General features: G+C 56.5%; 2 protein-coding genes across 4 annotated transcripts; one reads left to right on the plus strand and one right to left on the minus strand.

The window, feature by feature from the left end:
• Positions 1-2,061: 2,061 nt before the first annotated feature.
• Positions 2,062-10,735, minus strand: LOC144338335 (uncharacterized). Its single transcript, XM_077987061.1, has 2 exons — positions 8,225-10,735; positions 2,062-2,593 (listed from the first exon to the last, which is right to left on the minus strand). The coding sequence occupies exon 1, from the start codon at positions 10,733-10,735 to the stop codon at positions 9,908-9,910; it is 828 nt and encodes a 275-aa protein (XP_077843187.1). The 3' UTR covers positions 2,062-2,593; positions 8,225-9,907.
• Positions 10,223-15,781, plus strand: RAB26 (RAB26, member RAS oncogene family). Of its 3 annotated transcripts, none has more exons than XM_077985323.1 (9): positions 10,223-10,601; positions 11,480-11,624; positions 13,218-13,259; positions 13,345-13,411; positions 13,511-13,563; positions 14,469-14,534; positions 14,638-14,694; positions 14,791-14,867; positions 14,966-15,781. In XM_077985323.1, exons 2-9 carry the CDS (start codon positions 11,517-11,519, stop codon positions 15,066-15,068), a joined length of 573 nt encoding a protein of 190 aa, XP_077841449.1. In that variant the 5' UTR covers positions 10,223-10,601; positions 11,480-11,516; the 3' UTR covers positions 15,069-15,781. The 3 variants fall into 3 exon arrangements, with proteins under 3 accessions (XP_077841449.1, XP_002802407.3, XP_077841450.1); XM_002802361.4 differs by having other exon boundaries at positions 10,432-10,564; positions 11,514-11,624; XM_077985324.1 differs by lacking the exon at positions 10,223-10,601 and adding an exon at positions 10,874-10,932.
• Positions 15,782-16,034: the final 253 nt, after the last annotated feature.

Consider the following 16,034-nt stretch of genomic DNA (forward strand, 5'->3'; position numbering starts at 1 on the left):
TTAGGCAAGGTCAGAGGAAAAGCTTAGATAAGAACGTGGCCTTTGGACGGACACTGGCTCATGCCTGTAATCCCAGCACTTTCGGAGGCCGAGACGGGCAGATCACAAGGTCAGGAGATCAAGACCATCCTGGCCAACGTGGTGAAACCCCGTCTCTACTAAAAATACAAAAATTAGCTGGGCGTGGTGGTGTGTGCCTGTAATCCCAGCTACTCAGGAGGCTGAGGCAGGAGAATAACTTGAACCCGGGAGGCAGAGCTTGCAGTGAGCCAAGATCGTGCCACTGCACTCCAGCCTGGCGACAAAGCTAGACTACATCTCAAAAAAAAAAAAAAGAAAAGAAAAAAAGAACGTGGCCTTAACCACCACCGCCCCCTAGAGGCTCTCTTGGGTACTTTCGCTTGCTCACTGCACCAAATCTTGAACCCAGATCACAACTGAAGCTCCCACAAGCACACCCTAATTCAGAGATTCCCACCTGAGTAGAGAGGCCTGAAGAACCACCCAAAGAGGGTCACAGGACAGCTGGACACCCTGACAGCCCAGATCACTGAAAGGTAAAGATGGAAATAATGGACTGGGCGCAGTGGCTCATGCCTGTAATTCCAGCACTGTGGTAGTCCCAGGTGGGAAGATCATTTGAACCCAGGACTGGGAGACCATCCTGAGCAGCATAGTGAGACCACCGTCTGCACAACAAACAGAAAAATTAGCCAGACATGGTGGCGCGCGCCTGTAGTCGCAGCTACTTGGGAGGTTGAGGTGGGAGGACTGCTTGAGCCCAGGAGGTTGAGGCTGCAGTGAGCCATGATCACACCACTGCACTCCAGCCTGGGAAACAGGGTGAGATGTTGTCCCAAAAAATAAATAAATAAACGAAAAAAGGGAAGTGATGGATGTGTACCTTTTCTTGATTGACGTGCACCCACAATGGTTTCACAGGTGTACAGATATGTCAATACTTATCCAATTCTATACTCAAAAAATGTGCAATTCACGAGAGAACCTGTCTACCCACCCCCCCAAAAAATAAACTAAATAAATGCCTGGGTACAGTGGCTCACGCCTGTAATCCCAGTACTGCGGAAGGCGGAGACGGGTGGATCACTTGAGGTCAGGAGTTCAAGACCAGCCTGGCCAACATTGAAAAACCCCATTTCTACTAAAAATGCAAAAATTAGCTGGGTGTGGTGGTGCACGCCTGTAATCCCAGCTACTTAGGAGGCTGAGGCAGGAGAATCGCTTGAATCCGGGATGGGGAGGTCGCAGTGGGCTGAGATCGTGCCACTGCACTCCAACCTGGGCAACACAGTGAGACCCTGTCTCAAAAAATAAATAAATAGGCCGGGCGCGGTGGCTCAAGCCTGTAATCCCAGCACTTTGGGAGGCCGAGACAGGCGGATCACGAGGTCTGGAGATCGAGACCATCCTGGCTAACCCGGTGAAACCCCGTCTCTACTAAAAATTACAAAAAACTAGCCGGGCGTGGTGGCGGGCGCCTGTAGTCCCAGCTACTCGGGAGGCTGAGGCAGGAGAATGGCGTGGACCCGGGAGGCGGAGCTTGCAGTGAGCTGAGATCCGGCCATTGCACTCCAGGCTGGGCGACAGAGCGAGACTCCGTCTCAAAAAATAAATAAATAAATAAATAAATAAATAAATAAATAAAAATTAGAGCATATATAAATGAATAGGCTGGGTGGAGTGGCTCATGCCTGTAATCCTAGCACTTTGGGAGGCCAAGCCAAGCAGATCACCAGAGGTCAGGAGTTCAAGACTCACCTGGCCAACGTGGTGAGGCCCTGTCTCTACTAAAAATACAAAAATTAGCAGGGCGTGGGGGCATCTGCCTGTAGTCCCAGCTTCTAGGGAGGCCAAGGCAGGAGAATTACTTGAACCCTGGAGGTGGAGGTTGCAGTGAGCCGAGATCATGCCACTGCACTCCAGCCTGGACAGAGCGAGACTCCATCTCAAAAAAAAAAAAAAAAGAAAGAAAGGAAATGAATAGTAATGAGCACACATCATAGAAAATCTATGGGGATGCAAAATTATACATGGAGAGAAACAGATAACACCACTTATTTTTATTAGCATGAAAAAGCAAGCCAATATATAAATTATTTATTTCAGCATTCTAGAAAAACTGTAAAATAAACCCCCCAAAAAAGATGGAAGGAAATTAGAAAGTAAAGAGCGGAAATTAGTTATTTTAAAAGAAAGAGTAGGGCTGGGTGCGGTGGCTCACACCTGTAATCCCAGCACTTTGGGAGGCCAAGGCCGGTGGATCACAAGGTTAGGAATTCGAAACCAGCCTGGCTAATATGGTGAAACTCCGTCTCTACTAAACAAACAAAACAAACAAACAAACAAACAAAAAACGAGTAGAATTGATGAATAAAATTGAGCTATTTAATAGATATAGTTGCTAAGATTTTTCTAGAAAAAAATTCTGGTAAGTGTGACTGAAAGAGAAAAGGAGAGAAAAAGAAAATATGGGACATTCAGATGAACAATGAAGGTTTTATTCACAGAGATGAAAAAAGTTGAAAATTAAAAAACAGGCCGGGCGCGGTGGCTCAAGCCTGTAATCCCAGCACTTTGGGAGGCCGAGACGGGCGGATCACGAGGTCAGGAGATCAAGACCATCCTGGCTAACACGGTGAAACCCCGTCTCTACTGAAAATACGAAAAACTAGCCGGGCGAGGTGGCGGGCGCCTGTAGTCCCAGCTACTCGGGAGGCTGAGGCAGGAGAATGGCGTAAACCCGGGAGGCGGAGCTTGCAGTGAGCTGCGATCCGGTCACTGCACTGCAGCCTGGGCGACAGAGCGAGACTCAGTCTAAAAAAAAAAACAAAAAAAAAAAAAAAAGAAAGAAAATTAAAAAACAAAATTATGTGCGGCCGGGCGCGGTGGCTCATGCTTGTAATCCCAGCACTTTGGGAGGCCGAGGTGGGTGGATCACGAGGTCAGGAGATCGAGACCATCCTGGCTAACGCGGTGAAACTCCATCTCTACTAAAAATACAAAAAATTAGCCGGGCGTGGTGGCAGACACCTGTAATCCTAGCTACTCGGGAGGCTGAGGCAGGAGAATGGCATGAACCCGGGAGGCAGAGCTTGCAGTGAGCTGAGATCGCACCACTGCACTCCAGCCTGGGCAACAGAGCGAGACTCCGCCTCAAAAAAAAAAAGAAAATTATGTGCAATTGTTTGCCTACATTTTTGAAATCTATATGGGATGATTATATGTTACAAACTGTAAAAACCAATTCTAGAGAAAAATAAAAACCCAAATAGACCAACAACAAAAGAACACATTGAAAACGTATCAAAAGCCATGTCAGGAAAAGACACTTAATCCAGATCTTTTTGTGGACAAGTTCTATCAAATGGGGAAGAATCAGGTAATTGTGATTTAATTTAGACTCTTAGAAAACAAGGCTGGGCAGGGTGGCTGACGCCAGTAATCCCAACATCTTGGGAGGCTAAGACGGGAGGATCACTTGAGCCCAGGAGTTCAAGACCAGCCTGGACAATAGTGAGTCCCCCCATCTCTACAAAAAACTAAAACAGCTGGGAGACTGAAGTGGGAAGTTTGCTTGAACCCAAGAGTTCAAGGCTACAATGAGTCAGAACCGCACCACTGCACTCCAGTCTGGGTAACAGAGTAAGACTCCATTTCAAAAAAAAAAAAAAAGCCGGAGTGGTGGCTCACGCCTGTAATCCCAGCACTTTGGGAGGCCAAGGCAGGTGGATTACCTAAGGTTAGGAGTTCAAGACCAGCCTGGCAGGCCGGGCGCGGTGGCTCACGCCTGTAATCCCAGCACTTTGGGAGGCCGAGACGGGCGGATCACGAGGTCAGGAGATCGAGACCATCCTGGCTAGCACGGTGAAACCCCATCTCTACTAAAAAATACAAAAAACGGCCGGGCGCGGTGGCTCACGCCTGTAATCCCAGCACTTTGGGAGGCCGAGGCGGGCGGATCACAAGGTCAGGAGATCGAGACCACGGTGAAACCCCGTCTCTACTAAAAATACAAAAAATTAGCCGGGCGCGGTTGTGGGCGCCTGTAGTCCCAGCTACTCGGGAGGCTGAGGCAGGAGAATGGCGGGAACCCGGGAGGCGGAGCTTGCAGTGAGCCGAGATCGCGCCACTGCACTCCAGCCTGGGCGACAGAGCCAGACACCGTCTCAAAAAAAAAAAAAAAAAAAAAAAAAAATACAAAAAACTAGCCGGGCGAGGTGGCGGGCGCCTGTAGTCCCAGCTACTCGGGAGGCTGAGGCAGGAGAATGGCATAAACCTGGGAGGCAGAGCTTGCAGTGAGCTGAGATCCGGCCACTGCACTCCAGCCTGGGCGACAGAGCGAGACTCCGTCTCAAAAAAAAAAAAAAAAAAAAAAAAAGACCAGCCTGGCCAACATGGTGAAACCCTGTCTCTAAAATACAAAAATTAGCCGGGCGTGGCCGGGCACAGTGGCTCACGCCTATAATCCCAGCACTTTGGGAGACTGAGGTGGGCAGTCACGAGGTCACGAGATTTAGACCATCCTGGTTAATACGGTGAAACCCTGTCTCTACTAAAATATACACACACACAAAATTAGCCGGGCGTGGTGGCAGGCACCTGTAGTCCCAGCTACTCGGGAGGCTGAGGCAGGAGAATGGCCTGAACCCAGGAGGCGAGGCTTGCAGTGAGCTAAGATCACACCACTGCACTCAGCCTGAGTGAGAGCCAGACTCCGTCTCAAAAAAAAAAAAAAAAAAACAAACAACAAAAAAACTTAGCCAGGTGTGGTAGTGGGTACCTGTAATCCCAGCACTTTGGGAGGCCGAGGCCAGTGGATCACCTGAGGTTAGCAGTTCAAGACCAGCCTGGCCAACAAGGTGAAACCCTGTCTCTACTAAAATACAAAAATTAGCCGGGCATGGTGGCAGCCACCTGTAATCCCAGCTACTCAGGAGGCTGAGGCAGGAGAATTGCTTGAACCCGGGAGGCGGAGGTTGTAGTGAGCCGAGATTGAGATCACACCATTGCACTCCAGCCTGAGTGACAGAGCAAGATTCCGTCTCAAAAAAAAAAAAAAAAGACAATAGAAACATTGGAAGGAAAGCACTTGGTGCAGTCTGGGGTAGTCAGTGATTGTTATGGTTATGCAGGGGTCTGTTTTGTTCATCGACAGGGATCCCCGCACCTGCCATGAGGCCATGTGTGTCACTCCGAGGCTGCCAGGAGAGCCTGCAGCCGGAAGCCCTGATGCTGACTCCTCCAATGGCTAAGCGGACGCCCTCACTCAGCTCAGGGGCAGGAAGCCAGCACTGCTGAGAGCAGGCGACTGGCTCCGTAGGAGTGAGGATACCGCTCTGACAGCCACAGAGGCGCACGACTCCCCCGTTAGTTCATCTTCTGTGTGGCAGATCACCTCTGCCGCCTTCCTGTCTGGGAGCACCTGAGTCACTGTGGTCACATCTGCAGGCAACAAAGGGTCCCCATTCGGGCAGGGATAGACACGTGCTTTTCATGACCTGCCCGGCAGGGCCTCAGGGCCATCATGTGAGCAGGCTGAAGGGGGGGTGACCTCTTAGGAGGACACCAGGCTGCTGCATGCCTGGACACCAGGGAGAGCTTACCTGTGACGTCACCCACGTGCTGGGGTGACTCAGTGCTCCTCTCTCGGGTGGAAGTCGCGTTCAGTGCTGCCGCAGTTCCTCCGACGTCTCCATGGCAACGTTCACGCGAATTTGGTAGAACATAAGGTGTTTGAGCTGGAAGGGACCTCAGAGATCGGCTCCTCCTGCCCCCTCATATCATGGAGAGGGGAGCAGGCCCAGACAGGGAATGCCACATGCCCAGGGGCACATAGCAAGCTGCGGACCCTGCAGAGGGCACAGACTGCTGAGCTCCAGAGGATGGTCTTGGGAGGTGCCCTGGGGGCACAGGCCATGGGGGCTTTGCCACTCCCTGGCTTGCTAAGAGCCCCTTGAAGTCCAGCCCAGCTCTCTGCTGCTCAGCCACAGAGCTCTCCCTCCAGTGTCCGGCGGGAACAGGAGTAGGCAGGACAGGGCCCTGTCCTCAGGAGGCTCACAGACTGGTACAGATGCCATGCAGCTGCTGGGGAAGGGCCGGTGAATATCCAGGGAGCCAGAAGTGGGGCACGAGGAGCCAGGGCAGGCTCCCTGGAGGGTGGGGCTCCTGGCAGAGCCCGGAAGCCTGAGGAGGCCTCACTCGTGCCTGCGCCCCCTCTCCCGGCACAAAAGGGCCAGCCTGAGGGCCCCACTCTGGGGCAGAGTGTAGGGAACATGCTGGAAAATGGGAGCCAGAGACAGACTGTCCTGGTCCATGGGTCTCAAGGGTCGTTGTGGCTGAGGGCTCACAGCACACATCCCTCCAGACACCCAGAACAGTCAGAAGGAACTGGCAGGAGTTAGAGGGCACAGTGTGAGAGTGCCAGGGGGCTGGGCCGTCAGAAGGTAACAGGAGCGAAAGTCCCAGAGCAAGGCCCCAAGGAGACCCAGGATGCTCCCTTCCCTCGAGGATAGGAACCTGTGGAGATCTTCCCGTCCCTGGCAGAGTCAGCTCTGCACCAGAAGGGTCAAAGGCTGTAGCACCCTTCCCAGGGGAACTCGGACCTCACTCTCCACCCCCAGCTCCCAAGGCCCATCTCAACCTCGGGCCCTGTCTCAGGGACCTGCCCTGGCCTGCAGGACTCCTCTATTCTCCAGGTCTGAAGATGCCAAGAAACTGGACATCCCAAGGCATCCCTGCTGACCTTTCCCACCATGCTGGTCCCCGCCTTGCCCTCGCTGGCCCCTGCCTTGCGCTTGCTGATCCCTGCCTTGCCCTCACTGGCCGCCTGTTCTAGTTTTTTTTTTTTAGATGGAATCTCTTTCCGTCAGCCAGGCTCCAGTGCAATGGTGCAATTTCAGCTCACTGCAAGCTCCGCCTCTCGGGTTCACACCATTCTTCTGTCTCAGCCTCTCGAGTAGCTGGGACTACAGGCACCTGCCACCACGCCAGGCTAATTTTTTTTTTTTTTTTGTATTTTAGTAGAGACAGGGTTTCACTGTGTTAGCCAAGATGGTCTCGATCTCCTGACTTTGTGATCCGCCTGCCTTGGCCTCCCAAAGTGCTGGGATTACAGGAGTGAGCCACCACTCCTGGCCCCATTTAATCCATCTTTAATCCACCTCAGCATCCCACTGGTCTCCGCCCCTTGGGCATGGACTCTGACGCTCCCTTCCCTTTCTCCAGGCCTACAGCTTCTTTCCTGAAGGTCCTTTCTGTTCCTATGATCCCTCCCCTGGGTGACTACAACCCCCATCAACTCATTCCCAGGCCCACAGGATCCACCATCCATCCCCTCCTGCCAGTCCCCAGTATTCCTGTAGCACAGTATCCTCTGTTGTTCTGCTTAAAAGCCATGCACAGCTCCCTAATTCCCACTGTACAACTTCCAAGCTCCTAGGAATAACACTCAGATTTCCCTTCCCAGCTGACCCCGTCCTACCTTACCAGCTTGATTACCTCCCATTTCCTCCAAGGAACTGGACCATACTTCGGCCACCTCGGCACAAAGTGCCCACCTGCTAGTCCTCTCAGCCTATACATATTCACTCCCTCCACCTGGCGACTTTCTTTGTCTCTTATGTCAGACTCTAGCTCAATCCTCAAAGCCCAGTGCAAACCCTCCCTCCTCCAAAAGCCTTGCTCTCACTACTGATCACATTGTCTTAAATCTTTGTTAGCAAGGCATATCCTCCTGAAGTGAGGCCTGTGTTTCTACATCACATTTCTTTTTCTTTTTCTTGTCTTTTTTTTTTTTTTCCAGAGTCTCACTCTGTCGCCCAGGTTGGAATGCAACAGCACAATCTCAGCTCACTGCAACCTCCTCCTCCTGGGTTCAAGGGATTCTCCTGCCTCAGCCTCCCAAGTAGCTGGGATTATAGGCATGTGCCACCATGCCTGGCTAATTTTTGTATTTTTAGTAGAGACAGGGTTTCATCATGTTGGCCAGGCTGGTCTCAAACTCCTGGCCTCAAGTGATCTGCCTGCTCAGCCTCCCAAAGTGCTGGGATTACAGGCGTGAGCCACCGCACCTGGCCTCTTTCACCAATTTAACAACTACTTATGGAGGCCCAGAGCTGGCTGCTGGGGACAGCAGTGACCAAGACAAGCTGCTTCCTGTGCCCAGAAACCTTACACTCCAGAGGGTGAAACAGATGGCAAACACAGCAACTAAGAAACATAATGATCAAAGATTACAAGGCCTGCTGGAAGCCAAGAGAGGGTTCTGTGATGCAGGCACCCAGAGCTCCCCATTTTCAACAGAAACCAGAGACTTGGATTTTTACGTAAACTCTCCTAATTTTAAAGGTTGCCAGCGCAAGCCCGTTTCCTCTGCTCACTCAAGGCTCCCCTCCCCGCCTGGCCTCCCACTTTCTCCGGCGCGCCTGCCTCCTTCTCTTCCTGGGGGCCCCATCCACACTCCTCCCCCTGCAGGATGCCCTACTTGCACCCAGCTCCTCCTGCTGCCTGTGCCCTGGGGATACCTGAGCAGCAGCTGGCAGGAGGGACTCCACTGGACTGGAAGTCCACTGCCCAGGACCCTGGGGCCAGTGCACAGCAGCTGCTGAGGCCCCCAGCTCAGACCCTGGGCCAGCCATCCTGAAGGAGGCCTTGTAGGGGGTGGACACCTGGAGTCCCCAGGGCTGCAGCTGCAGAAGCCAAATACCTCTGCCCAGGCCCAGTGCACACACACTGGAGGTTGGTCTGGAAGAGCTGGGGGGCCGGAGGAGTGAGACAAGGAAGGGAGGTCTGGCGGGTTCTGAGAGGGCTTCCCGATTTGCCCCCCAGCTCTGCCAGGTCCCTGGGGATTAAGTATACAGGGATCTCTGCCATGGGATGGTTTATGTTCTCTGGAGCTGGAGTTCCCAGGAGCAAATCCTAGCTCTGCCCTTCCTAGCCTGCTGACCTTGGACAGCCCTCCTTGCCTTTCTGAGCCTCAGTTTCCCCATATGGACACTTGGGGCAGCACCCACCTTGCAGGATAACTTTGAAGAGGTCATGTGCCTGGCACACAACAGCGCTCGGTGTAGCGGTGTTCCACGGCCTCTGCCAGGTCCTCTCGAGGAATCACTCCGCTGGGCACTGTCCCTCCATCTGTGTTTTCTCAGGCATCCGACCCGAGAGGCAGTTGATTGTTTGGGCTCTGGGCACTGCCAGCTGGGAGGAAGCAGGCCTCTGAAAGGCCCAAGGTCCTGGTGACAGCTGCCACGTTTCCAGGGACAGCCGGGTCATCTCTCCAGCTCCCAGAGAAGCACCAAGAAGCCCCCGCATGCCAAGGACACCACCCCTCTGCACCACTGTGCCCCAGCTCTGACCACTGCAGTCCCATCTTCTCTGTGAGAGGGGCGGACAGAGCTCCAGTCAGCCCAGGTTGGGGAGATGGGTCTGCCCCGGACCAGCTTAGGGTTTGGAGAATCAGCCCTGGCTACCTGAAGGTCTGAACCTGGAGGGGAAGGGCAAGGGGCCAGCCACACAGCCTGGACAGGGGCCTCTGCCTTCCACCTTTCAGACCCTGAGGGTAGAGTCCCATGGGAGGGGACCCTCAGGGGACCAGGGGCTGGCTGCGACAGCGACTTCCTCTTTTCCGCGTGCGCAGCAGGCAGAAGCTGCGGGGGAGATCGCCACGCCCCCTGTGTCCTCCCAGTGACCAGCTGTCACCTGAGTCCAGGGTGCCTGCCCCAGTAGCCAGGCGTGTTTGCCAAGCGAGGGCTGGAGCTTCCCGGACCCGCCTGCCCTGGAGGGGATGGAGCAGTGAAGGGCAGCGGGCCAAGCACCAGGCATCTGGAGCTAAGGGAACAGAAGCCCGCAGTGCCCGTCCATGTGGGCCCTCTGCCCCAGCACCTACATCTCAGGACACCCCCTCCTCCCAGGTCTGGCAGTCCAGTTTGGGGGTCACCGAGCTGGGGTGGTGTGCAGCCAGCACAAGGGATTCAGGATCCCGGGGTGACCCCTGGCCCAGGCCTGCCACCTCACAGCTGGCTCCAGACCCCAAGGCAGCCCCGGGCATGGGTCGCAGTCGGGGGGCGGGGCGGGGCCCGGGCCTCCAGACCCGCCCCGAGCGGGGGTGTATTTGCATGTCCCCGCCCTGCGCACGGCATTGGCGGCGGCGGCGGCAGGAGGCCGGGCTTGAGTGGCTGTGCGCCCGTGGAGCGGCGGGGGCGGGGCGCAAGCCAGGCGCCCGGGATGATGCCGCCGCTGCCGCCGCTGCCGTGGGAAGGGTTCGGGTCCGGGTCGGGCCCGGCGGGCACAGGGAACGGGACGGCCCGGGGCACGGTGGCTGCAGCGGGAGCACACTGAGCGCCCGCCCGCCATGTCCAGGAAGAAGACCTCCAAGAGCAAGGGGGCCAGCACCCCCGCTGCCTCCACGCTGCCCTCCGCCAACGGGCCCCGACCGGCGCGCTCCGGGACTGCGCGTCCCGGCCCCGACGCGCCGCCCAACGGGCCCTTGCAGCCCGGCCGGCCCTCGCTTGGCGGCGGTGGCGACTTCTACGACGTCGCTTTCAAGGTGAGCCAGACACCTGCCTCCCAGGCCAGCGCAGCAGGTGGCACCCGGTCTGAGCCAAGGGTTGGGGGTCAGAGAGGGGGTGCAGGGCCCGCGGCCCCAGGGCGCGGAGCCGACGCGGGAGGCACCCCGTGGGGCTTGCACGGTGCATCGTGCACACACACAGCTGTCCATCCGAGGTCTGGGGAATTCAACAGCTGGCGGGGCCTGTCACCCACCCTCAGCCGGCATGGCGGCACAAGGGGTCCCGCGACCATCAGTGCCCCGCCCGGGGTCTCACCATTTCCCATATGCTGCCCTCCCTCTACCCAGGGGCTGTGGGCCTTTTTTTTTTTTTTTTTTTTTTTTTTTTTTTTTTTTTTTTTTTTTCCGTTGGGGGGAAGAGGTTTGCCAGATGGATGGGGAACCCTGGGACCCCAGACCAAGGCAGAGGCTGTGTGGACTTGGCAGGGCGCTGGGAGGACCATCTTTAGGTTTGGTAGCACAGGTTTCGGGGAGAAGGCCTGACTGCCCCTCACCTGCACCCCCCCTCCCATCCTCAGACTTGGCCCAGGTCCCTCCTTAGGTCGAGATCTGACCCTAATGGGGCAAATTCCCCTTGAGCCTTGCTGGGGTCATGTCCCTACTGGGATGTGGAGAAGCCCCCGGCAGAGGCCTCCCCAAGTCTCTTAGGAGGTCCCTAGCTGCCACACCATCTGCTCCCCTCCCAGAGGAAGCCTGCTGTCCACTGTTGGGGGGTACGGACGTTAGGGAGGGTCCAGGATGGAGGTAGCTGCCCTCGTTCCCTACTGAGATGGCCACTGTGCAGAAGGACAGAGCGGCCTGAGCCTTTCAGAGGTAGAGGCTGGGTGTCCAGCCCATCGGGGTCCCTGGCTCCGCTGAGCCTGCAACCCCTCTGACCAGGTCAGCTCAGGGCAGACGGGACTCTCCCTGACCCTCCTGCTTGTCCTAGGTCATGCTGGTGGGGGACTCGGGCGTGGGGAAGACCTGTCTGCTAGTGCGATTCAAGGACGGCGCTTTCCTGGCGGGGACGTTCATCTCCACCGTAGGCATTGACTTCCGGGTGAGTGGAGGCCCCGGCCCGGCCCCACATCACCCCACGTCCTGCCGGTACCCCTGAGCAGCAAGTTCTCTGTGATCCCTGTGGTACTGACAGGCTCAAGCAGCCTGGACCCCAGGTGGAATGCCTTAGCCACCAAGCTGCCCGCCTCGACCTCCCAACACCTGGGCTGGTGGCTGCACCCGACAAGCAGAGTTAGTTGCCCTGTGCCAGGGGATGGCATTACCCAGGGACCATATCCTGTGCCTTGGGGGAGGTGGACGCTGCTGCCCACAGTGTGGTGGGTCAGAGGAAGTGAAGGGGCATGTCCGCTTGGGGCCAGCAGTGCTGCCTCAGTACAGAGGCCTTGCCGGGCCCTAGGATCACGTGCTCCCTGCAGAGCCTGAGTGAGGGTGTTTCCAGGGTTTGCCTAGGGGAGAGGACCCTGCCCTTGGGTGAGGCCACCCCCTCCACCACCAGCCCAAATTCCTCGTGCTGAGGTGCTGTCGTATTCTCAGCAAATCTTAAGTTTGCGTTTTTCTCACCCTTTAATTACAGCCAGTTAGAGGGAGGATGGAGGGAGGGCTGTCCCAGGGACAGGAAGAAGGGCTCCCTCAGTCTGGGGAGCTGTTCTCTACCCTGTCTGGGGGTTCCAGTTCCCCTCAGGTCCTCTGGGATGGACAGAGGACTGAAGTGCCCGAGGGGGGCAGGCCAGTCCTGTCTGGTCCCCACTTCCCACCTCCCTCTTGGCTCTCGGGTGGGAGGTAAGAGGTGAGGCCATTTGGTTCGCACTCTTGTTCAGGGTGCTAGGGAAGGCGGTGTCCTCCCCAGCCCAGCAGATGGCCCTGCCTGGTTCCCGGGAGACCCAGAAGCACTCTGACAGCAGGAGCTCAGGCTGAGGGAGGTGGCATGCGTTCCAGCTGGCCCGGACCTCAGGCTGCGACTGAAGCCCCCCGCCCCCACCCCAGCAGATGGACTGGGGCCAGACCACTCCCTGCCTACGTCTAGTCCTTAACTGGGAGGGCCCAGCCTGGGATGCTGCCAGGCAGTTCTGGGATCTGTGGTTACTGCCTTGGGTCCGACAGGCCCAGGCCCAGCCCTGATAATCCCAGCAAGAAGAGGCTTGTAATTTTTGATTCTTTTGAGACAGGGTCTCACTCTGTCGCCCACGCTGGAGTGCAGCGGTGATCATGGTGGACTGCAGCCTCCAACTTCTGGGTTCAAGCCATCCTGAGTCTTTCAAATTAGCAAAAAGAGCTACTGGGGAGGCTGAGGCATTGCAGCTCGTTAGTTACTGCAGCAGCCATGTGACTGGCACCCATTTGCACATGGGGAAACCGAGGCAGTGTCAGTAAGAGGCCTGGTGGGGTCCTGAGTTCAAATAAGTCAGCACAAGAGCTGCGGGGAGAGGCCCGCACTTGCGGGTGTGGGTGAGGCCAAATTGGTTTAAGGGAACCCTGCAGGGGCTGGGCTGGACCTGGGAGCTGGGAGGTCTTAGGGGACGGGAAGCTGGGCGGGAAGGAGAGCCATGGGACTCTGAGGGGGTGGTAGTGAGGCTAGTGGGGATAGAGGCTGGGCCCGGCCCTTGCCAGAGCTGCCTGGTTCTGTCTGTTTCAGAACAAAGTTCTGGACGTGGATGGTGTGAAGGTGAAGCTGCAGGTAAGGTGACTGGCAGAGGGCAAGCTGGGGGACAGGTGATGCCAGGGAGGGGCTGGACAGCCTGACCAGTGCCTGTTCGCTGCAGATGTGGGACACAGCTGGTCAGGAGCGGTTCCGCAGTGTTACCCATGCCTACTACCGTGACGCTCATGGTGAGCCCCTAGCTACCTGGGCTGGTTGGGGGGGCAGGGGCGGGTCTGAGCACCTGAGGGTGCAGGTGATGGTGGATGTCCTCACTGCCCTGTCCCCAGCTCTGCTGCTGCTCTACGATGTGACCAACAAGGCCTCCTTTGACAACATCCAGGTCAGTGGCCTTCCCGGTGGGGTGAAAGGGCCCTGATACGGCCTGACCCACCCCAACCTCCTTCTGGTAGATGACATCAGGGTTCCAAAGGACCCCACTGAGAGTAGGGGGAGGGAAATGACAGCCTTCTGGGCTGGAGGTGGCCCAAGTAGACCTGAGTGCCATTCCAGCTCCCTCAACAGGACCCTTTGCATAAGGGACCTGTAAGGTGGGCTTCCCTAAGTGATACACGGGGGGTTATCACTTCTAAAGACAGGTATCCTGGCCAGGCATGGTGGCTTACCCGAGGTCAGGCGTTTGAGACCAGCCTGGCCAACATGGTGAAACCCCATCTCTACTAAAAATACAAAAATTAGCCGGGTGTGGTGACACACACCTGTAATCCCAGCTCCTCAGGAGGCTGAGGTTACAGTGAGTCAAGACTGTGCCACGGCACTCCAGCCTGGACGACAGAGCCTGGACGACAGAGCAAAACTGTCTCAAAAAAATAAAATGGGCCGGGCATGGTGGCTCACACTGTAATCCCACCACCTTGGGAGGCCGAGGTGGGCAGATCATGAGGTCAGGAGTTGGAGACTGGCCTGGCCAACATGGTGAAACCCCTTCTCTACCAAAGATACAAAAAATTAGTTGGGTGTGGTGGTGCATACCTGTAATCCCAGCTACTTGGGAGGCTGAACCCTCCTAAGGTTCTCTGAACCCGAGGAGAATAGCTTGAACCCAGGAGATGGAGATTGCTTCATTGCACTCCAGCCTGGGCAACAGGGGAAGACTGTCTCAAAAAAAAAAAAAAAAAAAAGATGAAATAGACAGGTGCCCTGTACAGTGTGACCTGGAGGACCAAAGTTCTGGGGCATGGGGCAAGCCATGGAGGGAGCCCCAGCCTCGTCTGCTGCCTCCCACAGGCCTGGCTGGCCGAGATCCATGAGTATGCCCAGCACGACGTGGCGCTCATGCTGCTGGGGAACAAGGTGGGAGGCCCGGTTGTCCTCACCTGGGTCACAGGGCAGGGCAGGTGAGGGGGCAGGGGCCAACCATGGGCCAGCTGTCACCAAGACCCTGTGCCTGGGCCAGGTGGACTCTGCCCATGAGCGTGTGGTGAAGAGGGAGGACGGGGAGAAGCTGGCCAAGGTGAGTCAAGGCAGGGGGGTGGTGAGGGGTTGCCCCTGGAGGCCACGAGCCTGGGCTGTCCCCGCCAGGCCACCACCTGGCAGCAGCTGTTTACAGGAGTATGGGCTGCCCTTCATGGAAACCAGCGCCAAGACGGGCCTCAACGTGGACTTGGCCTTCACAGCCATAGCAAAGTAAGTCCTGCCAGTCACCAGGGCTCCCCCAGCACAGGGCCTAAACCCTCTTATTGGAGTCCAGGTCATCGTGTCCCCTTGTCACCCCCACTCCGCAGGGAGTTGAAGCAGCGCTCCATGAAGACTCCCAGCGAGCCACGCTTCCGGCTGCACGATTACGTTAAGAGGGAGGGTCGCGGGGCCTCCTGCTGCCGCCCTTGAACCTGGCTGAGCTCAGTCCTCTGGAGGAAGCCGCCCAACCCCCAGAAGACTGGACAGTCTCCAGGCCCTTCTGACTTTGTTGCCCAGTGGCCAATACCAGTGTCTGTTTCCAGGAGCCCCAGGTCAAGCCTTGCTCCTTCCTCCTCCCAGCAGCAGTCCCAACAAGCAGGCTTCTGACAGCCCGTGGCCCGCACACTGGCCACCGTGGAAAAGCAGCCTTCTGCACGGGAGGGGGCGCGGCATGTGGACAGACTTTGCCACGGTGCTCTGCTGCCCCCTCCTGGGCACACCCAGGTGAGGGAGGGCTGGGGCTGGCACCACGCACAGTGCCTAACCCTAGAAAAGCCATGTCTTCACCCGCACACTGCTCAGGCAGGTCAGGGAGGTCGCCTGCCCACGCCTGGGACAGAGGGCTTCACTGCTAATCACATCGTGCATCTGTGTGTCCTGGGACCTACCTGCTCCCAGTCCACCCTCTAGGAGGCTCTGGCTCAAACAGCAACAGGGTTTTCCTCAGTGACCTTGGAGGATGCCTGTGGCCTTGTGATAAAACGTGGGAAATCACAGAAACGCCAGAAAACAACAAATGCCAGCCCAGCCTGGCCACAGCTGAGGTCTGTGATTTCCCAGCACGCTCCACCTTGCACTCAACTTGGCCTGTTGATCGCAAGCCTTTGTTTTCAGTCCTAGTGAATAAAGTTGTGTTTTCTGAAGCGTCTGTCTCATGTATTGAAAAAAATCCACTTCTAGAGCAGATGCTAGAGCTTGAGAGACTCAGCAGGGCCCAGAACCGTCAGCAGGTGTGTGGTTATCACTCCCCCATGGCTGAGGCCTCCCTAGAGAGGAACATGGGAACCCTAGGTGGTGTCAACTTCCCTCCACAGATCTCAAAGGCTTTTTTGGACTCACCCTGGGGCAAAGGCATGAAAAACAGTATTTGGCTGGGTGTGGTGGCTCACACCTGCA

The sequence above is a fragment of the Macaca mulatta genome, chromosome 20 (genome assembly GCF_049350105.2).
Source record: "Macaca mulatta isolate MMU2019108-1 chromosome 20, T2T-MMU8v2.0, whole genome shotgun sequence".
Taxonomy (NCBI): Eukaryota; Metazoa; Chordata; class Mammalia; order Primates; family Cercopithecidae; genus Macaca; species Macaca mulatta.

Bases quoted from the DNA above. Each gene is read 5' to 3' on its own strand.
- LOC144338335 (XM_077987061.1), bottom strand. From the start codon at position 10,735: ATGGACAGCTGTGTGTGTGCACGATGCACCGTGCAAGCCCCACGGGGT.
- RAB26 (XM_077985323.1), top strand. From the start codon at position 11,517: ATGCTGGTGGGGGACTCGGGCGTGGGGAAGACCTGTCTGCTAGTGCGA. The intron at 13,412-13,510 runs GTGAGCCCCTAG...CCCTGTCCCCAG, and splicing joins CTACTACCGTGACGCTCATG to CTCTGCTGCTGCTCTACGAT. The intron at 14,868-14,965 runs GTAAGTCCTGCC...CCCACTCCGCAG, and splicing joins GCCTTCACAGCCATAGCAAA to GGAGTTGAAGCAGCGCTCCA.